Source organism: Pungitius pungitius, chromosome 18 (genome assembly GCF_949316345.1).
Source record: "Pungitius pungitius chromosome 18, fPunPun2.1, whole genome shotgun sequence".
NCBI lineage: Eukaryota > Metazoa > Chordata > Actinopteri > Perciformes > Gasterosteidae > Pungitius > Pungitius pungitius.
In genome coordinates this window covers 10,230,635-10,252,776 of record NC_084917.1, presented here as the reverse complement: position 1 = coordinate 10,252,776, position 22,142 = coordinate 10,230,635, and the positions used below count along the sequence as shown (strand labels likewise).

Below are 22,142 nucleotides of genomic sequence, written 5' to 3'. Positions count from 1 at the left end.
TGGGTGGGAGACAGTTGAGAATTTCAAACATTGGCCCCCGATAACGAGCATAAAACCGAGAAAAAAAAAAGAAAAAGCCATTGCCGCATTTGGATCCCAACAGGCTGTACCTGTCAGTAAAGAATTGATTTTTAAAAGCCTTGCTGTTTTAAATGAATATCTCAACCGTGTATAACAGACTTGCAGCCAGGAAATTGGGTAAATTGGCAGATATTGGCGAACAGGCTGTTATTTTCCTGGAATATGGCCAATAGAAGTGTTGAAAAAACACCCCAAAAGGTTCAGAGAATTTGTTAAATCATTGACATATGTTCAGTGGTTTTGGTACACGGCCCTCTGAAAACGCTCTAAAACCTCCACGAGCTTAAAGCAAAAATGTTATACTCACATCCTTTTTTTCCTTCCATCCATTTTTTATTGGACAGAAAAAAACCCTTGCTTCTCTACTCATTTAACTTATACTATTGAGTGAAAGTAATAAAGCTTACCTCCAAGGAGAAAGAACACAAATGTCTCTTTCTTTAGACTAAGCTGTGAGGGCACAGGTAGGACATGAGGACAAAAACAGAGACGAGCCTCATAGTATCAGAGTGAGATGATAAAGAGAATATGGATAAGATAGGGGTGGGTATCTATAAGCTTTTGCTTCTCTCTACTCCTTTTCTTGAACAAAAAGTGACTTTTCTAATTTTGTGGTCTATGTCTATGTTGATTTTTAAATAAATTTAAATATTTTTTTTAAATGTCTACATGTTCAAGAAATAAAATGCTTCAAATCAAAAAATCAAAAAAGGTTCATTTAGGTGTGTGTCTCAGGAGGTTTTTAAAGGTTAATTTACCACAGGCCTGCCTTACAAATGTCAATCCCAGAAGATGTTTAGTGCTACGATTCCATCCGTCATCCACATTCCATTCTTGGATCAGTCCGAGTCCATCTAACCGTCTGTCCGTCCAGCGATCTGTCAAAATGATTTCAAATGCCACTGATGCCAACTTAAAGGCAAAATTCTGGTCAATACTTTGGTTAAATGACCAAGTGCATGCTGGTGTCAGGATACGTCCAGGGACAGGGGACATGGAGCACCACAGCGCAGACCTCCAAAAATACAAAAAGTAGAATTAAAGTTGAATCCAACATGCCTAAAGGCAAATGGGGACCATTACAAACTCACCAACGTTGACCAACACACACATGTTTATATACACTGGGAAGATGCAGGTTAATGGACACATTTGGAAACAATGAGGGACACGGCAGACAATGACTCTCACAGGGTAAAATACACCAGAGGCAGGAAACTAGAAAATAAAACAGGAAATGACCTCACACCGTGACGGCTAGTCTGGAAGAAAATCTTGAATTATTACATTGTGTGATTGTGTACCAATTACAACTAAATTAAACTTCCCCTTGTTGATTTCTTACATGAAGCCATTTAGCTTTTGTATTGTATTAAGCTTTTGGAAATTGAATGCTTAAATATGCAAACGAGGCATGAATGCGAAAAGTTGGTGGATTTAAGTGAAATCCAAACACAAACCGAGTAGTAAACTTAACCCACATTTTTTACTTTGGAGGTTTTCTTTCCTCTCTTTTTGTGAAATACAAGATACAAAGTCAAGTTTTTTTGGTGTCATGTCGATTATAAGAGCAGAGATCCACATTATCTCAGTCAGAAGCTCAACATTAATGACACAAAATGCATGACCTATTCTTTATTTTCAACTTATTGCTTTGCGTTTGCAGGGCTGACCCTCAGAGACTGGATGCATTCATCATGGACAAAGCGCTGCTGGACTACGAGGTCTCCATAGATGCAGACTGTAAAACACTGACAGTGGGGAAGCCCTTCGCTATAGAAGGTAACACATGAAAGACAGATAACCTACTTATTTAAGGGTTGAGGCATTTCTTTTTTTGTCGTTGATTCAGGTTCCACCTGAATGACGGCATTTTTAGGAGAGCCCAGGATTCAACAATATCAATCAATCAACCTTTGCACGGCCGTTAATCGTCTTGCTTTCAACAGCTTAGATCCTCTTCTGTCCACTTTTAATCTCTGGTCCACTTAGCGAGCTTCTTCCTCCCACTGTGAAGACGTTCCCATGGTGCTCGCTTCCATTACAGCCCACCATGGTCCAGGATTCCAGTGTTGTTATTAATTACTTAATGCACCCTTAAGCCCTGAAGGATGCGGCGCAAATCAATCTGTGGGCTGTGTGCTTTCTGCCCGGGCGAGGTACTACTCCTAAATGGCCGCTGCTGAATTTGTCACACTTTCCTGGCGTGCTGAGACGCTCAGAGATTTACACACAGCCTTAAGTAGCTGCTTTGTTCCAGAGTGATGATGATGCGGCTTTCTGACGACCAGGACTCCCTGCTTTCTGACCAGATGTTGTTTTCCTTTCTCTGTGAATGAATGTGACCACAGCACACGGAAGTAAAGTTTAAAAAGAAAAAAAAACGATGTCACCGACAGAGGAATAACCGCACGGTGTGTTTGTGTCCGTTGGCAGGCTACGGCATCGGCCTGCCTCAGAACTCTGCCCTCACCTCCAACATCTCGGAGCTGGTTAGTCAGTACAAGTCGGACGGCTTCATGGACATGCTGCACGACAAATGGTACAAGGTTGTGCCCTGTGGGAAGCGCAGCTTCGCCGTGACCGAGGTAGGAGCAGAACCACCCTCTCTATACAACACCAGCAAGTGTGTTGTTATCTATCATGACGTTTAAGTGCATGTTGAATCTTTCTGTCTACACACGTGGATGTCGCTCAAACACAAAGGAGGGTCTCGCTCATACATTTAACTTCTGCTAAGTGTACCAATGACAAAAAATCCCCCAAATCCCAAAATACAGAAGCTGCATTAATCAATACTATTATTTGAACATTGAATCGACCGACTGTCCGTAACGGGAAAAGGGTCGCTGCTATTATCCTCCTCATCTCAGCCATCTTCTGAACATAACAAACCTGCATTGTAAATGATGTGTTGAGGGAATCATATTTCTTTCTAGATTACATATGGCTCGCTTTAAGGAAACAGTTTGCGTGTGTTTTCCACAACTTTATAAAGGAGATGACCGATCCCCTTCAAATAATGTAACAAATTACACTATGTAGGAAGGAAACCTATTTTATTCATCATAAAATATAAACTAACCTGTCTCTCTGCATAGTCCGAATTAATTGAATTGATCATCAATGATTTCCACAATATATTTGTAAAGCAGCTTTCTTTTCTCACTTTTCTTCTATCCCTATTCCAAAACTTTTCTCATTATTTCAGGACTTAAATGGCTCTCAGAATAATTACCCTGCACTGTCTACACAACATCAATGTACGGTACCCGCCCCTTACCTCTGTGTCCCCATAACGTGGGTCCCACACTGCCCCTGGGCCCATTCTACCCTGTTGCTCATTATGGAGTCTGATAGAACAGCACTCGGGGTGCCGGTGGACGGCAGCGTTACTCAAACACCAAGTACATCGTTGTGAATGCACGACTTCTGAGTCTCAGACTCAGCACGCTGCTGCAGTGCAACGCGTTCGGTGTCTCTGGAGTGAAGCATTCCCCGCTGCGGAACAGCTCGACGTGCTACAGATGCTATCCGCGACTGCAGACATTTAAATTGCTCCGGGGACATTTGACTTTGCAGCATCACGCCTGCAGCAGAGAAGGCTGCTTGACCAGTATTTCTGCAGCCTCCCGGTTCTCAATCACAGATACTGCTGTTATGTAAGTTAGATAGAATATTAAAAGTGAATTGATCGACCAGAACTGTGTAGCATGCGTTTTGCATTGTTACATTTGCTGTCAAAATGAACACATCACAGGGGAACTCATGTGATATAAGCAATATTAATTAATTAATGACGATCCAGGTTGAGTTCATTGCTGCTCAGTTTAGCAATCTATTATTTTGATTATTGGCTACTACACCACCAGCAGCAAGCCTGGGATTCTCGAGGGATGAAGCTGATGGATTGGCTTCAGCGGAGGCAGCTGAACTCTCTGGCATCGGTCCAGCTCCCTGTCACCCCAAATAATTGGATCCCATTTGAAGGAATAAAATCAATACCAATAAATGACATACTATTCAATCACCTAACATTAAGATGGCTTTAGTTAAATTTACCTGGAAAAAATTGGGGAGTACAATTGTAGGTGTTTTATTGGCGTTATTAAGTTTGTAAGTGTAGTGAATTATGAGGTCTATGTAAAAAAAAACATTGTTCTATATGCTTCCATACAGTGAATAGAGACATAGAGACAAAGAGTGTGTTTTTTTCCCCAAAACTATTGAAAATGTGCTTAAATGTGATGAAAGGACGCCCATCATTGTGAGGAATGTTGGAGCGGGTTGACTATATATATATATATATATATATATATATATATATATAATTACCAGCATGACTTTATAATGCAATTATTGCCTCCGCTGCTGTATCATAAGCTGCTTTAAACTCGGCAGTAAAAAAATTCAGGGGAAAAATGTACTTCTACCGTATCTGCAACAGACCCATAATTAGGAAAACTATGATATCCCAATAGGAGACAGTCAGAGGCTTCTCTATGATATTGACACATTTAGAATACAATTAGTGCCAATTAAGATATGTGAGGGGGAATAGTTGATATCCCAGCACAAGGTCAGGTTACTAAGGTAAGGTTATATGTTTTATTCCAGATGACTTTTTTTCAATAAAGGGCAAAGCTGAATTCAGTATTGTATGCTGTTAAGTTATTACTTTTTCCGCAACATGGTGTCCTTTACTTCTGATTTCTTCTGGTTTAAAAGCAAACCGGAGCAATATTCTCCTTTCACTCATTCTTCGGTAGAAAACAAAAAAATGATGCATTACATCTGGCAAAGCAGCTTTTTGTCTATGCAAGCGGTTTCTAATGGAATTTTGAAAGAGGATGTGATCCAATGACTCCCGGGAGGTCGGCCAAACCTTCTGTAATCGGGACAGTTTAGGATATATGTACTTCTGACAGTGGTGAATACATCGATTAGTTTACATATTCCAATGTTCTAATAATGGAAAATAAAATGAAAACAACACTAATGCTATTCTAAAATTGTTAGCTGGGAAACTTGCGTTTAGCATTCACAAATCAAAAGCCTGTGCAATGGCTGCTATTGAATACAACAATTGCTTCCATCACTATAAGTTGCTCATACATACAAATGCAGTTTTAGCCATTTTCTCTTCATATTTAAAAGACTGTAGCGGGCAATGGAAATATAAAAATATGAAAATGTGTTTACTCAATGACAATAACAAGTCACCTCCATTACCACGATAAAAACAATGAAATGTAACCAGTATTGTATTCTACAATATGGCATGCATAAAATCCACTCTCTGTCTCAAACACTGTTCAAGGCGAAATTTGAAATTCAGAGCATTATCCCATCTTCTTTTCACTTTGATCACTTAGCCAGGCCGGACGCACATGCGTTTGTGCATGTAAGTGGGGCTGACTAGCTCAACGCCCTCCTGGGCACCGGTAACGCTGCAGGGAACGCGTGGCAGCCGCCCTAAACACCATTTACTCTGTAGGCACTTCGTTTCGCCACCGTTCGCCCCCCGCTGGCGCTATTAGCCCCATTAGCTGGGAGCCGCTTGCCTCGGCGTCGACAAGGTGAAAGCCATTGAGAGGCAATCAAAAAAAAAAAAAAAGGCAAAACCCGAGGGTCTCTTTGTCATTGAGCATCCCAGACAGCCGACTGCTTCAACTGATCTACGCTCACTAACAACCCTTGTGTCTCTCCAGACGCTGCAGATGGGCATAAAGCATTTCTCTGGCCTGTTCGTGATGCTCTGTGTGGGTGTGGCCTTGTCCCTTCTGACCACAGTAGCGGAACTCATCGTCTACAAGCTGGTGATCCCGAGGGTCAAGGAGCCACGCTTCAGATATTGGCTGCACACAAGCCAGGTACTGAACCCACATACTAATGTGCACAGATGAACGGAAGAAGAATAATTCCAATTGTTGGAGTGAGTGAGTGAAAAGTAAAAAAAAAAATGTCTCTAGTTTGAAAGTATTTGCAGCACAGTGTGCTAACTAGTCGATTCATATGTAGAGGTGATCTATTCACCTCTTGTTTTTATCTTTTTTTCCTCACTAACACACACATAAAGGTTCCAGTGAGCAACTGGATAATCGCAGAAAAAAAAACCCAGATGAGATGTAACAGCTAATGTTTTGCTTTTTTTTTCCAGAGATTACACCGGGCCCTTAACTCAGTCTTCACTGATGACAAACTACCAACTGTCACCAAGCAGGAGAAGAGGTACTGCTCCCCGCATTGAACTCTGGGCTCAATACAAACCAAAATAAATACAACGCTAGAAAATTGAAATATCCTAATCGTCCTTCCTCGTCTGAGAGAGGGGGGGGGGGGGGGGGGGGAGCAATTTAACTGAAAATGAACTGGTCCCAGTAGTGTTGTAATTATGTATGACCCATTCAGTACATGTCACGGTATTTTTGGTATACGCAGACCACTGTTCCTAATGCTTAGGATGAAGGTTGAACGCAGCATGTGATCTGGGGTGGTCCAACAAAACTGTTCTTGGTTATTTCTCTCTTTTCAATCTGAATGGAAACACACTTATTTTAACTCTTTGATTTGTGTTTTCTTTTAGACATTTTATATTGGTATCAAACCACGGTACACAAACCAAGGAAATTATGTTTTAAGAAAGGTGCCTTTTTGGATTCAAGGGTAATACTAGAATATAGCACACTTTAACTTTTTAAGCACAAAGCAAATTTTCCAAACTTCAACAACCTGTTGGCCAAATAATTAACCTGAGAATAAGGGACACATATTAAAATCCCAAGTGAGAGTTATGGGGCCCATTTTTAATCAGAAACCAAATGAATGGTTTGTCTTTAGGACGTTAATGATCACAAAGCAGGATTTGGGGGAAAAGCTCATGCTAAGATCACAGAGTACTGTTTGGATGAGCGGGTGAGAGAGGGAGCTGAAAGCTTCCTTTTGGCCAGTTTCAATAACTTTTCAAACTAAAAAAAGGAATTTCCTGCTGAAAATGCGTTGGAATGCATAAAGTGGCTTAAAGTACAGAAATGAAGAAATTAATTCTAAATGTTGCTGAAATAAATTAAATTGGAAAACCTTAAATGAATTTCAAAATTGGTGAAAATAAAGAAATGAGAAAAGCTGAAATTAATTTTAAAGGATTGGAAAAAAACACAGAAATGGGAGAAGCTCGTATCAATCGGAAAAAATACAGAAATAATGTTCGTCATATAAAAAAGCGCAGTGCCATACAGAGCATCTGTGTGGTGGGTGAGAGCTTCGTGCTGGTCCCATCTGTTCCCATATAACTCACCCTAATCACGTTTACAATTGTTCACTCCGCAGTTTCGCCCACCAGCGAACCCGCCCCTGCTAACCCCGACCCGTTGGTCGGTCCGCCCGCAACGACTAATACATCCCCGGTATTTCGATGTGGTAGTTATCCAAAAAAAAGACTGTTAAAAAGTTGAAAGTTGAAGAAGTTTTGAGAGGATTCGAAAATGTAATCCATTGGAAACCATGTTAAAAAGGTTGATGATTTTAATTTATATTAATTCAATCATAAGAGCTAGAAAGCTGAAAGGTCATAACACCCCTCTCCTAAATGAGCTGAACATTTTAATATTTGAACGCTTTGAAAAGCTGAAAGTGTGAAGGAGTTGTAAGGGGGCGCAGAAGAAATATAATAATAAAAATAATAAGTTGAATAAAGATTCAAAGAACAATACTTGGAATGCATCAATGCATTCCAACAATGAAGCATTGTTACCATTTGGATGTGAAGCGGGTTAATTTGACTAATCTGGCCATTTTGACACCAACTTACAGGCAAGCAAAGAAGAACATTTAAAAACTCTTGTCAATGCCTCTGAAAGGGAGATCAAAAACAACCAATCAAAAAAGGTTTGTGCTAAGCTCCTCGGCAGCACTCACCGAGGGCAAAGAGGTGGAGCACTCAAAGTGGGGATTAAATACACATGATAATTATGGAGTCTTGTGAGGGATGCCCGTGGTAGACGATAGATCACATGATGCATAATCAGGCTCATTCCATCAAGTTGTCCTGCATCATGCCTGCACGCTGTCTAAAAGTCAAAAGTGATTACCGTCATCTAGTCGGTGTCCTGCAGAATGTCACGTTTTGCGAGCTGTGGACGGATGATCTTCCCATTCAGAGATTTTGTGCATGTGAATGGCTGCGAACACGTGCTGCGGGTACACCTGCTTCATCAGCATCATACGAGGGAGGCATTCTGTGACCGAATGGTGAAATATAGGTGAGAATAAAATTGGCTTAAAACGACAATTTAGAAGGGAACCCATGACCTATTTCCTTTCCTACCTGCACTAACAAGGTTGTGGAAAAGCCCAAAAGCATCAGCAAAGTGTCTAAGAGCACGAGGAGCGCTGTCTGTAATACCAGCTGACACTCTCCGATGACCCATGTTCTCTAAATTCATTTAGATGATTGCCTATGGTTGATTTTCAAATAATTTTCCTTTTATTTTGGTGTTTTCATATCTACAAAACCACATCTGTGTCCATTTGGATTGACACTGTGCTTTTGATTTTTCTGAGGTCACGATTTCTGTCACGAGTAGGAAACTGCTGATTATTAGATGATTAGGCAGAGATCAGGCTGGCTCGTGTCCGTCCTGCGGTGCAATGCATGTGTAGCACCCCATCACAACCTATTAGAGCTGTGGCCTAGCGCAACAGAAGACCACATTTAGCATTAACGCTTTTACACTCACGCAAGGGGCGAGTAGCGCTACAGACCCGCTGGTTGGGAATTTCATATCTTGCTCAAGGACACTCCAGCAGGGCGCTTGTCTTCCTGGTGCATCTGTGACCTGCTTGTTGAAGGGCAGCCCCCCCTATTCACTGTGCTGCAAGCCGACAGATATCTGTACTGACAGATGTTCCAGGAAATACTGATCAGCGGTGAAATGTGCCGTTCTAATTCCACGGCGTAAAGAACTGCTGTGAGGAAAGACACAAACTGTCCTCTCCATAAGCTCTAGTTCAGTGGTTCTCAACTGGTCTGGCTCCGGGACCCACCATCACCATCACCCCTTAATGCCAAGCCACGACCCAAATCGAGGAACATTCTCAACTTCTCAAATTTATCCAAATCAAGTTCATAAGCTGAATTTTATATTTTATATTCAGGATGTTTAATTGTCCTAAAAACCCAATGTCTCCCCCATATCAGAATGGTTTGACCCAACCTGGCACACGCTGCTGAAAACATGGACGGACAAGCAAGCAAAAATAACGACACTCCGCTGCATTAAAAAAGTCCCTTCAAAATAAAATGACAGGATAATTTTTTTTTATTTATTCTAATCTTTATTTTCCCATGCAAAGGCCCGACCCACCAGTTGAGAATCACTGCTCTAGTTGACAGGAGACAGAAAAGTATCAGCATTGGTTACTAGGCTTGGATGTTGTGTCCCTCGGTCTGACAACTCCCAATCGACAGGGGGTTGCAAGAATATCTGTAAAACCTGTTGAAAACAAACAACATGTATGAAACAGTAAAAGAAATTCTGGACAGGTGCTTATGAGTAAGAGACCAAATATCTCTTCAAAATGATGTGGATGAATCTGTTAAATGCTGATGTGATGGACATCCTAACATTGTAGAAATAAATAATTATTTATATTCGAGCTTCCTTTATCCTTTTGGACCTTCAGATTGTTGTCTTGTTGGAATCTAATCTCTATTTTTATTTTTATCTTTAATGTATGTGGTCTCATGAAACAAAGTGTGCTGAATTTAATCTTATCCATTCATTAAATGGAAGTTGAAAGTGCTCCTCTTTCATACAGAAATTACACCTGACACATCGACACGCAAAACCAGTAAAAGGATACATGGAGATAAACAATCAGGGAAAGAGCTTTCTAGTTATCACTATAGAGGTTTGACTAATAATGAGAATCTTCTTTATTTGCATCTCACTTTTCAGAGTAGCCCAAAAGTGATAAAAAAACTAAAAATAATTGCAACAAAATCAATGAACAAAAGCAAAAACAGCAACGTGAAAAAGGAACAAATTCATTAAAGAAGCATAACCAGGGACTCTCTCCGGTCAGCAGAACGCTGAGATTATCTTAATATTAAGCACACTAATAAATATTTATCAGTAGCAGTAATGGTTTCTTCTTGTCATAAGGCGGCACATCACTTTGAGATAAGTTTCTCTCATATTCTCCTTCAGCTCAAAGTCTCTCTTGAAGATTTTTTTCTCTTTTGAAGGATTATCTCATCCGATTCTTCTTGTCACTTTTTTTTTATTACCGATGAAAACACCTTTTGATTCATGGAGTTCATCAGATACATTTCAACTTATAGGAGAGGAATATCTTCTCTGCTCTTTAAATGAAATCATTATTACTTCTCAGCTTAAAGATCTGGAAAAAAAGAATGGTTGACTATCCTGTCAATCATTTGACACGGCTCCACAAGCTCTTGGCTGACATACACGGTGGATGTAAGAATACACATACAGCAGTTTGGGCAAATCTGCCTTCATTCCCTATTCTTGAAAAAAAGTTCTTTTAAATTGTCATACAACATTTATAGAAGCACACTGTATTTTTGAGGGAGTGGCTTTGCATACGATCTAACCTGGGATTCTCCATTTATCTCCAGGTGCAACGAGGGGAACAACCAGTCGGCATCTTGGAATCCCTCGGAGTCCTCTCACTGCAACAGACGTAGGATCCTTCCGCAAGAGATGCAGAATGACCTGGAGCTCCCTTCCTCCCGGGAGCTTCCTTCAACGCCGTCCCCGTCTCCCCTGCCTCATTCCCGCTCTCTCCCCCTCATGGAGAAACACCCGCTCTTCGTCACCAACTCCAACGGTCGCTCGGACCTGTCAGGGCGGGGTCTGGGGTCAGGCCAGGGGGGCCCCGGGCCGGGCCTCGCCCGCTTGGGGGTGGGCGCCTTCGGCCCCGGAGCCGGTGCGGCTGTCGGCCGGAGCCCACTGGTTCAGGAGCTGTCGGAACTGGAGGGTCAGATCCTCGCAATCAAGCAGCAGTTGCAGTCCGCCATGAGGAGGAAGCGAGAGCTAGAACAGTACCAATCGGAGAACCAGCAAGCGAACCAGACTGCATCAAGTCAGCCCACTGCCCACCAGTCCAACCAGTTTGTTCAGTACACCCAGTCGCACCAGCAGACCAATCAACACACAAACACGCTCCCGGACTTCTGAAGCTCTTCTCCTTTGTTTCTGCCCAGATGAACCTGGTTGGACATGGGGACTTGTTTTCACAGCCCCCTGCATGGGTGAATGAGTTTTTGGAGTTGGGACATTCACAGATTTCTTGGCGTGGTGCTCAGGAGTTCCCCCTGAACGCCGGGCCGAAAAGTTCTGCAGAGATTCGACCCTGATCTGTAGCCCCGGCAGAGCGTCGTCTGACTTCGGGGGAAAGTGAGATTCCCTTAGAGGAGACAAAGGTGACCCTGGGGCGCTGAACCTAATCTGTTCTCACTAGCTTGTTGCTGTCACTGAGGTGCCGTGCGAAGCTTCCTCCTCCTCACCCCACCTTCCTCCCCTCCATTTCTTTTTTCCATCAATGTCCATTCCTCCTCCCCTTGCCCCTCCCTCCTTTCCCTTTCCCTCTACGCCTCATGTACTTAAGCTTAATGGTGCAAATTCACCCGAGTCGTGCGTGGAGGGACGTCGGGAGTTTAAACGACCTGACGTTGAACCCACCCTTAAATCTTAAGTCGTATGGCCTCGTGCTGAAACCTTGTATCTTTTGTGTGGAAGAGAAATGATTGTGATTGTTTGAAATACCATGGATGGCCTACAGTTTTTGGCCATTGGCAATGCATTTGATGAGGTTTACGTTGCTTTTTTATTGTGCATCTTTGTAAGGTTTTGGTGGCGCTGTTGTTAAGCGTAAAGAAAAAAAATATAAAGCTTCAGCAAAACAGCCCTATGTTCTCTAAGAAATCTGGTTGGCACTTTGCGTTGGATCACAGGACGGGATCTTATTTTAGGGATCACTGTATAAAGTTGCCCTGCACTTCACAGACTCACTTCTAGTTCCTGATAGGAAGCTGCACCTCCGAGTCGTCGGTTCACTGGTCACAGTTCAACTTGTGGACTGAGTGTTTTTGGTCTTCACAATAGATTTACAGAAAACAAAAGGGGAAGAAGTAACACAGAATGATAATGAATCCAATAGTCTTCAGCCTTTTCAGTCAGGGAACCAAAACAGGACCTTTTTACACGGCCTCTTGAGATCATACCGCTGCAACACAGAACCATTCTTTTCTCGGTACCAGGCCACAGTTGAATAGTACATGTAAACACAAACATAGAGCACTTGTCAAACTCTCACATTGTGTTTGAATATGATGATAATTCACAACTGAACACACTGAAACGGTTCCTCTGTGACAATACATGTTTTCTCTTGCACTTTCTGTTGGCGTTTGGATGTGTTCTGTTATTAAAAATGTACCTCTTCTCTTTGCACTTGAATTTTTTTTATAGTACCTTAAAAGTATTTCAATGGAGATAATTATTAACATTTTCCACACGGACTTAAGGATTCTATTTTTTTTTTTTTAAATCCCCCTGCAGCTATGCACCTAACCACCCAACCCGGAGCTCTTAATTCCCGCCTTGAAAACATTTCGTTGTTGCACTATTCTTCACTAATATTGCAAACGGACAGCAATCTGGGCAGGAAGCCATCCTCAGAATAACCAGGGAGGACATTTAAAAAAAATGGTCAAATAATTCCACACACACACACATATCTGCTATCTATTCAGCCAGTGTGTCTGCAGGGTAAAGCGCAGGCCGTCACAGTTGAAATGAATACCTGACAGAGCAAAAGAGCAAGTGCCCTGGCTGAGCCGTTCGGCTTCCTTTGTGTGTCTGTGTGTGTGTGCGCACGCTTTGCTTAGTGGTGACAAAAACATCACCGACTTCGCTGCAGTGATAACAGCATGAATCAACAGAAAACCTTAATAAGATCCTGTTTTTTCGCACTATTAAGCTCACTCCAGCACTTGTCTGGATAGCACGTGTGGTCAGACAGGTGTGTGGGGGAAAACGGAATATCTCCTGACTTGTTTTTCAGCATGTTTTCAGTTTCATGAAAATGATTCCCGTGCCTTTCCTTACCTTTAAAGGCTATAACATGAGGCATCACGATATGAATATGAAATCACACGCACCACTAGAGAACATAAATGTCAGCTGTGTTTATGTTCATGAACAACCCTGAAGGCGTTCCATTACCAGAAAGTTTACATTTGACTAAAATCCTCACTATATGCTTGATTACATATCTGAAGAGCCTTTAAAGCAGTGAGGATTTTTCCTCCCTGAATTGAGCCTCCTGGCGAGCATTCGCCTCTCTACGTTGGGACACTGCGCTCGTACCCTTCAAATATTTAAAGTTCGGTTCAGACACTTCCGTCCTGAGAATAGTCCCGGGTTTACAGGTCACTTCTACCAGAGCTCACATTTGTGCAACTTTGGAGCATCGGGTTTTCAGCCAACAAGAGCACTGGTGCACGTTGTTTGTAAGAGGCGCTACGCATCCTTTCAGCTTCAGGCTGGACTTGTAATCAGCAGAAGGCTCTGTGTGATGCCAAACGGGAAAATGGAAAACAAATCTCTAAATATCCAAACAAACACAAGGGCAGACGTGTTTTCCATTTCTTCCGGCGAGGTTCCTTGGTAAGACTGATGAAGTCCTGCTGTCTGCTTCAATAATTTGGTATGTAACTTGGAAGGAAATGTCTTTGGCAATCATTTGATTATGAAAAACAAAACGACAATCTGCCAACACAGTAAAAAAGACAAGAGAACACGTTGTTGCTACTGACTATTTAATTTGTGGTCAAATGAAGAAAAAAATATATGTAGCATTTCAAATGAAACACTTTTTTTTGTTTTGTTCTTAAAGTAAAAAAAAAAGAAATTATAGTCACAATGATAATGAGTATAATTGAAATCATGAATATCTATAAAACATCTTGACCTCTCTCTTCATGCTAGGCGTATCTTCCAATGGGAAATGGAGTCACAACATTGCATCACAATCCACTGGTGGGTCGGGGGGGGGGGGGGGGGGCCTCGAGGAGGAAAAGTGAAGCAGGAGTCATTTGCCTGGTTTCCAATGAAAGGGCTAGCCAGGCCTTAACTAAGTCACACAGTCACTTCAGGGAGCATTTCAAGTCTCTTTTCTTCTCTTTTTCTCTTTTTAAATGTACTCGATGAAGATGTCCTCTACTGCGATTTCAGCTTTAAGTGTACTGCCATAGCAGTGAAATCTTCAGGTGAATCTGGCACAGGCTAGCCCCACTGGACCTCTCTGTAGAAAAAAATCCTATTAACATCACAGTGAATCAGGAAATTGGGGTGAAACACTCTGATTGCGTGAATTTCACTTCATACTCATTTCAGCTCATATAATGGCACTACAAGTGCCAAACCCCATTTTCTGACTCGGAGGATGTCACTGACTCTTCCTTGTGGTTTCCTCCACAGGAGACAGGGGTCATTCCCCAAAACACCTAAACTGATACCAAAACATATCCAGGTTTACACAGCAGGCAAACAGGTCCAAATGGATCGTAATAGTCATACAGATTGACAAAAATCTTTACAAAATATGACCCGACACGGTCGATCAATGTACAGAGAGAGATAATAAAAAGAAGGATTCTGTCTTTTTTTCTGTACAGATGACAAACACCACAGAACGACAACATCAATATTTTTTCCATAGCACGTTTTTCAGACTGGAGGGAACGGGCGACGACGAGGCAAATCATCTGGCAGGATGTGATGTAAAACAGGGTGAGTCAGCTGACAGGAAGTGCGCAGGTTTCACACCGTCAGGTTAGGCTACAGCACTCGCTCATACAAAATGTACAAAACATCGTCCTCTAACTACAAACAGCGCGCCGTGGAGGCAAAATATCGCCCCGTGTTTCAAATGGTCCCAAATATCTGGAAAACAACAATATGTGCTTAAGTTTTGCCTTGTGATGTGTTTTCACCGATGCAATAGGTGGGCCCCGACTGGACCAGAGCCTTTAGAAACATGGTATACTTTGCTCCCACGGGTGAATTAAACAGATATATCAGCTATGTTTTTTGTTAAGCATTCAGAGCCACGTGACATGCGTCCCTCGTCATTGTGTCTGGAAGTGCTGTGGAGACGCAAACGTGACCCGGTGCTGCCCCCTTAGTCATGTGACCTCCGTCATCGATGCCGAGTGGTTCTGGAAATGGACGTGGCGGAAAGGGGGGGGGGGGAGAGGTAGAAGGGTTGACGTAGAAAAGAAAGGAAGTAGACAGAAGAAAGGGAAAAGGTGTGGAAATGGAGAAGTAGAAAGAAAAGTGAGTGTTAAACAGGATCAGGAGTGCTGTGAGTGAGGTTGTGTGCGTTTGTGAAGAAAGTCGTGGGTGTAGTGCCCGTACGTTATTGTGGACATGGGTCATTGCTTTGTGTTGAAATATAGAAAGAAAAAAAAAAAGAGAAATAAAGAACACATGGTCAACCAAACGTGTGACTGACTCTTTCTCTGTGTAAATCCTGTCAAACTACAAAAAAGTTGCAGCAGGCTAAATTCGGGGAAGGGGAAGTTTTTGTGAACTCTCAGTCATTGGGGAGCTCTGCCAATTAATTGGGAAGCGCACCGAGAGAGAGATTAGGTTTTCGGGAAGCCAGGTTAAGTGTTTTCAGGTACCTGTGCACTGAGGGTCTCCAGAGGGCTCTCTACACGGGGGAAAGTCATCAGAGGAAGACCGCGGTAGTCTTCGGTTTTCTGTTTAGCCGCTGCACTGTGGACGCCTTTGAAGTTGTTCACAACACATATACCCTGTAAGGCACGAGGACAATTCAACGTTAGGACCAAGGCAGGCTTATAATAACATGAACCCGCTGCGCAAAGGAAATGTCATGGATTCATTTCAAGGTATCTCCTGTTGGGATATTCTGACGTTGTGTCTGGTATCATGAAGATGGGTTATCTGAGATGAAGAAGAATTAATCCATGACAAAAAATGTCACTTAAATTTTGCCAAAATATTCCCTCGAAAAAGTGATTTGTGACAAATCCCTCTGACATACAACACGACCAAAGATTCTCCCTCCATGTAACAGCGCTGTGAAAGAGAAGCAGGCTGCCTACATGCTCACGGTGACAGAGCTACTGGAGGTCTAATGCTCACCGTATAGTCACGTGTTTCAGCATGCTGGCATTTGCTAATAAGCAGTGCAGCAGCTGGTGGGGGTTTCAATGGTGTGGCGGGTATTTATTTGGTCATGAATCAAAGACTTGGGACAAATGCAAATTAAAAATCCTGTGATAAAGAGTTAAAAGATAACAGAACAAACAGATTTTAAAAATCATCCTACGGGGCAAACAATGTGTGCTCCGAAACCATCCAACAGTGGTAAAGTCACAAAAGTCAATGTGCTGGTGCCGCCGCAGGAAACGCCAGGGGATCGCCAGGGAAGCGCGAATGTCTCGCCAATCCATCAAACAGTTGATTCATCGCGTACGAATGTGGTGTCAAGGTGGGAATTATCATGTTTTTTACTATTATATCCATTATTATCTGAAGCTTTCATCTGCTACAGTGTATCAAATGGTGACATTATTGTTTAATTAAACTGTACATGGTCACTTTTAAATAAAATAAATCTAAACTTGACATGAGTGTAAAAGTTCAATCAAGCATTGCATGAGTGCAACCATCCTTTAATTCAGTCAAACGGCACGTTCTCGGTCTTCATCGTTGTGGCCTCGCTATCCCTTAAATTCATTTAAGCCACAATCGCTTGTAAATTCTGTAACAAGAGACTTGTCAGCGGTATAGAGCTATATTTTTATCCTCCTCCATAGACTGATTAGTTAAAGGAGGCAGCCCGAGGGGGGAGCTCGCCCCCCCCCGGGCCGACCTTGCCCGCGGGCTGTAGCAAAAGAGAAAATGAAGCGAGGTGATTCACTGCTGGAAAATGCTCAGGCTTTCCTTGTTTTAGGTCAGTTCATGGACATTGCTTCGTCTAGTGCTTCCACGGCAACAAGCTGCTCGGCAAAAAAATCCAAGGGTGAAACTCCAGCATCACCGTTTAATAAAAGCAAAAAAATATCTCTCCCAGTACGTCTAATGTTGATTGTGTTAAATCTGGGCGAGCCAATTGTAAACTCGTTTTACAATTGTTGTTGTTTTCACAGGACACCACATGATTAAATGATACACTGTTTGTGTCAGTATGGTTTCCACTCTCTTTGTTCTCTCTCAACTGAAACGCACCCGAGTAGACCTCTATATGACAGTTCCTAAGCCTCTCATCCATGACAAGACACGCCAGCGTCTTCTTGGGTGTCTCTACCACAGTTATTGACTAATTTGCAGAACTTCTTCCATCGTCTTATATTCCACATTTATTAATGGTTTTCGCTAAATACGAGGTGATGCGGAAATGGCACAAGATGGTCTTTTTTGTCTTCTCCAAATCTCTACATAGGCACTATTGTGAATGTGGTGGCGATGATTTTTTTTTTGTTTATTTAATGTAGGTCCAAAAATAAAAGCAGAGTTTTTCCCTCTCTATCAGACCTGGCAGGCACCTCCGTCTCCGACATCGTCCTGGAGCTCAACTATCAAGCGCTCACCACTGATCCCTCAGTCTGCTGGCAGGGGACAAATCTCTTGTAACACCAAAGGCAGCTGTTTGATTAGTCCATTCGGATCTCCTCGGCGTCAGCACGGGGGGGGCTTTAAGCTATACTTGCTTTTTACCCTCCTTGTACCAATTACTTTGCCTCAGGATGGCAGTCTGTCATATCGCTTCCGTTTTCAGATGACAGGATCATGATAATCTTCATCAGGACCATTAGGTTGATGTGAAGGGGAGAGGTGTGCTGATACGTTGGAAACGAGCAGGTTGAAAACTGCTGAGGTGATTGCTGATTTTCTTGTGCCTCTCTGTCCCCGGAGACCACTGACTCAATTTTTATAGATCACTCATTGAGAGCTAATATCCTATATTAAAAGTGGGTGAATGTGGCTCATCGTCCTCGTGGTCCAAGGGCAAACTATAACTTGAGCAACATATGACGGCTACCACTCACCCCGAAAACTCTTCCTGTCTTATTTTGAAAGAGATCTCCTTTCGCGCACTGTAGAAAATATCCTCATTTTACAGAAAATAACTTGTAATTGGCAATCAAAATAACTTGTAAAATGTAATTTGTCATGATTAGCATAATTTCTTTTTTTAAAGAATTTTGAACATCATATAATAAAACAGGCTGTACTACTGTAAAAATATATACACACACAATACCTTCTATTAAAGGTGTTTTATCGTAATACTAGAAAATTAGAATTTTTGAATTTCGTTATTTTACCTTCATTTTACGGTTTTTGTTTGGCAGACGCTGCTGCCAGTCATTTGACTTTCTTTTTACAGTTTTTTTTTTACAGTGTGTATTGTTTGGTTTAACTTCCATTTTTTTGGGGAGGTTCCCCAGCTTTTTAATTGTGTGCTGTCTGTTATGTCCCCATATGATCACCTCTGAATCTGTCAATCTCTGCATCAGCATTCGTACTTTCTCATCAGAAGCCTCCAGGTGCAAAAGATGCAAACATTTATATTTACTGTACAGAGGGAAACAATGATATGCTGCATATGCACTTCAAATTTAAAAGGAAATGCATTGTTGGCCTCACAGTCACTTAAGTCACCACAAAAGCCTATGAAATGTGGTGCAGACCTTGATGGTTCTGAGACGAGACCCTGTTTAGTTCTGTGGCTCCACCATGAGGCTGACATTTGTAGTTTTGAGTGAAACAGAAATTCTTCATGTTCATGTTCACTAACATTGTTGATCCCTTTGCTTTGTCTTTAGATCTACGACAAAATCCTGCGGACACTTCTAAATTAAGTTATTTTTTCATCCGCATTTTGCCCTTCACCTTTCTACAACCTCAATCATCCAGTATTTACTCTCCTTTCTGCTCTTCTTCTGTTTCGACCAGTTCCTCTTCCTCTCTTCACTCACCTGCGCCTGAACCTCCTTCAAGCTTGGTATAAACCTGCTTCATCTCTTCCGTCAATCACCTCTTCACAAACTGCTCTTTTAAGCTTCTTTACCAAATTAGTGTTGAGCAGCTCAGTGCACAAGGCTGCATTGACACATGACCGTTATCCATGCCCTTATAACCCTTTAACAATAACATCCACTATACTATTATTATACGTTACTCAGTATGTGTGTGTATATATACATTGTTTAAGAATTTGAACATATAGGCATAGAAGTGGAATAAAATAATCCTCTGCACCCTTTCCCACTGACCCCCGCTCCCACACTCCCCCAAACATGTCGCTCCCCCATCGTCCTCACCAGAAACAGAGCAATGGCCGAACCCAGGATGAATCCGGCCACTACGTCCGAGCAGTGGTTCCGGTACTCTGAGACCCGGTTGAGGCCGGCGAGGAAGGCCGAGCAGAGCGTGCCCAGGCAGAGCACAGGCTTGGCCAGGCGGCTGGACTTGGTCTTGATGGTGCTGGTGATATACATCTGGACAGGACGACAAAAAGGCAGATCACATCACATTAAGGACAGCAACAGTAAACAAGATAATGTCATTCACCTCTTATTTCGGGGAGGCAAGCTCATGAAGAGCAGCTGGAGGGGTTCCCACAGAAATGGAATTCAGAATTTTACCCTTTTGTGGAGCACAGAAGCCTCCTTTTGTCAGAAAGATGTCAAAATCTTACATCATTTGAGTGAAATACCTCTCAAAAACAACGTTTTTTTTTCACAGAGAATAAAAGATTACGAGATTAACCTAAAAGAGGAACCTCTAACTGAGTGAAGCTGTCAGCGTGCACATGTTGTCACTTCTTGAACTTTTACCTCCTCCCACACCAGAGGGAGCATCTCAAATCCTCTTTTCATTCATTCCCTGCACTTGTATTTCAGCTGATACCATCTGCACCTCTTCTCTCTCTGTTTTACTTTTCAGCAGGTGAGCCCCCCGTCATTCTTTCATCCATCTGAGGCTTAACCCTTCAGAAAGCCATTCTTCCTGCCCTGCTCAAACCAATTTTCTGAAACTGGACAAAATATGAAGCGTTAAAGCCGTAACTTAATTTGATTTGTTACTAAGTTCTATCTTTTAATTCGGTTAAGCAGCCACAGGTATTCCATTTTAATTTCCCACAGGAAAACCGAAAAACAAACATCTGCTTATATTTTGCCAAAATAGTACCAAATAAGCAAAGAGCCCACGGCACACTCCCCACTAGTGCACAGCCGCCTCACCGTCAGGTACACAGCAGAGTACACACTCAGCGACGCGTCCTTGGATGGGAACGACCGGCGAGCACTCTCCACGACGACGGGGTTCCCCGTGCAGATGTTGCCGTTGACGATGAACTGGTGATTAAAGCGGCACTCGGTGCCGGTGTAGTTGGGCTTGCAGACGGACAGGAAGTAGGGCGAGAGGCCTCCGGTCACCACCTGGCCCGCGTTGACGAAGATGTCTGTGGCAAAGAGACCGAACGCAAACACACCTGGGACACACGGACACACGGACACACGGACACACGGACACACCATTTCAATTCGCTGCACATGAAACCAAAGGTAAACACAGGGATTTCAATCAGCATCACACACAATTCCTTCTTTAATGATGGTGCAGTCACCTCCTGATATAAATGCACCTGTGACTGTCTGGCTCCCGGCGCTGGCACATGAGGCCCCGATGTCATTAGGCAGCGGTAATTTATATATATATATATATATATATATATATACGGTTCATATTATTCCCAGAAAAATGCTGGAGTTTAATGAAGTTCATACAGAAGGAGAGAAGAGTGGACAACAGGCAAGGAACAAAATATGAACAGAAAAAACCCCATCTAATATGAATGATTGCGCTGACACCCTCAGCCCACCAAGCCTGACCAATGTCAGCGGCTACATTCCTTTTGCTGTGAAATATGACTGCTTATTATCTGGCCTGCTTAGCCATGAAATTACTCTGCTTTGTATTCTCATCCGGGTGGGGCTGCAGAGGGCTGAGATGGGGGGGGGGGGGGGGGGGGAGGGGGGGGTAGGGTTCGCTTGCCAGTGCAGTACAGGCACACAATTGCGTGAAGGGCATTATTGAGGGAAATGGAGATGGGAATTAGGGTGAGAGGAGAGGACATGGGTGGGAAGCAAAAGAGCGGGAGACCTAACAGCCCCAGTGATCCGCCACATGTGAGAGATTTTTTTTCGAGAGCAGAGGGAAATATAAATCAGGCAAATGAACACCAAAGAATCTTTGATGAGTTTTTCATAAACTCGAAGGGATAATATTCAAGAAATGAACAATGCAGTTCTGATTATGCCTCTTAAGCACAGCAGACGAAGGCAATTACTGTAACAGATCGCAAAGAGCCTGCTGGTTTGCTGTTATAAGTGTCTGAACAAAGTTCAAGTCAAAGGTTGAGTGTCTTGTGCGCTCTTATAGAGGAGGCACACAGCGGGGGGGCTACAAACCCTCCCTGTAAAGCCCGCCTATAAAAAACAGCATGGAACAGTGTTTATTTTAGCAGCGTTTTGAAATGTTGCCTCCAATACATTAGAGCTGATATTGGCTCCTTTCAACTACTGAAATATGCTAAGTACGGCAAGTTTACTCTATTTGAACTGAAAGTCCACAACCATTTTCAAATCAAAGCTCACCAGTTCCCATCAAGCCTTAGAAGTTCTCCCTGTGTCCAAGTGGGTTTTTATCAAGTTCCCCTTTATTTATCCCAAAGTCCAAGAAAATGGGAGTGTGAATGGTTGTCGGTCTTCGTGTGTCGACCTGTTGAAGTCTGGTGACCTCTTCCAGGGTGTCAGCTGGGGGCGGCTCCAGCCCGCGAGTGTAAATGCTAAATGTACGAATGCACATATCGGATGGATGGATATCAAAGTGTGGATTCAAGCGCAGTATAAGACAGTGTAATCGTGCATGTGCATGCTTATGTTCCCGTTAATGGAACATGACACGTCGTTTGATTCACACTTG

At 42.7% G+C, this 22,142-nt stretch overlaps 2 protein-coding genes across 2 annotated transcripts in view; one reads left to right on the top strand and one right to left on the bottom strand.

The window, feature by feature from the left end:
- grin3a (glutamate receptor, ionotropic, N-methyl-D-aspartate 3A) overlaps positions 1-12,554 on the top strand; it is a 36,165-nt gene extending 23,611 nt beyond the window's left edge. The window contains exons 6-10 of the mRNA XM_037485504.2: positions 1,748-1,863; positions 2,518-2,669; positions 5,793-5,954; positions 6,242-6,312; positions 10,727-12,554. Coding sequence (XP_037341401.2) covers positions 1,748-1,863; positions 2,518-2,669; positions 5,793-5,954; positions 6,242-6,312; positions 10,727-11,288 — 1,063 coding nt within the window. The 3' untranslated portion in view covers positions 11,289-12,554. The remainder of the gene's footprint in view (positions 1-1,747; positions 1,864-2,517; positions 2,670-5,792; positions 5,955-6,241; positions 6,313-10,726) is intronic.
- Positions 12,555-13,916: 1,362 nt separating this feature from the next.
- plppr1 (phospholipid phosphatase related 1) overlaps positions 13,917-22,142 on the bottom strand; it is a 35,047-nt gene continuing 26,821 nt past the window's right edge. The window contains exons 5-8 of the mRNA XM_037485165.2: positions 20,399-20,649; positions 19,475-19,651; positions 15,803-15,934; positions 13,917-15,334 (exon numbers count right to left, since the gene is read on the bottom strand). Of these exons, the coding sequence (XP_037341062.2) occupies positions 15,302-15,334; positions 15,803-15,934; positions 19,475-19,651; positions 20,399-20,649 (593 nt within the window). The 3' untranslated portion in view covers positions 13,917-15,301. The remainder of the gene's footprint in view (positions 15,335-15,802; positions 15,935-19,474; positions 19,652-20,398; positions 20,650-22,142) is intronic.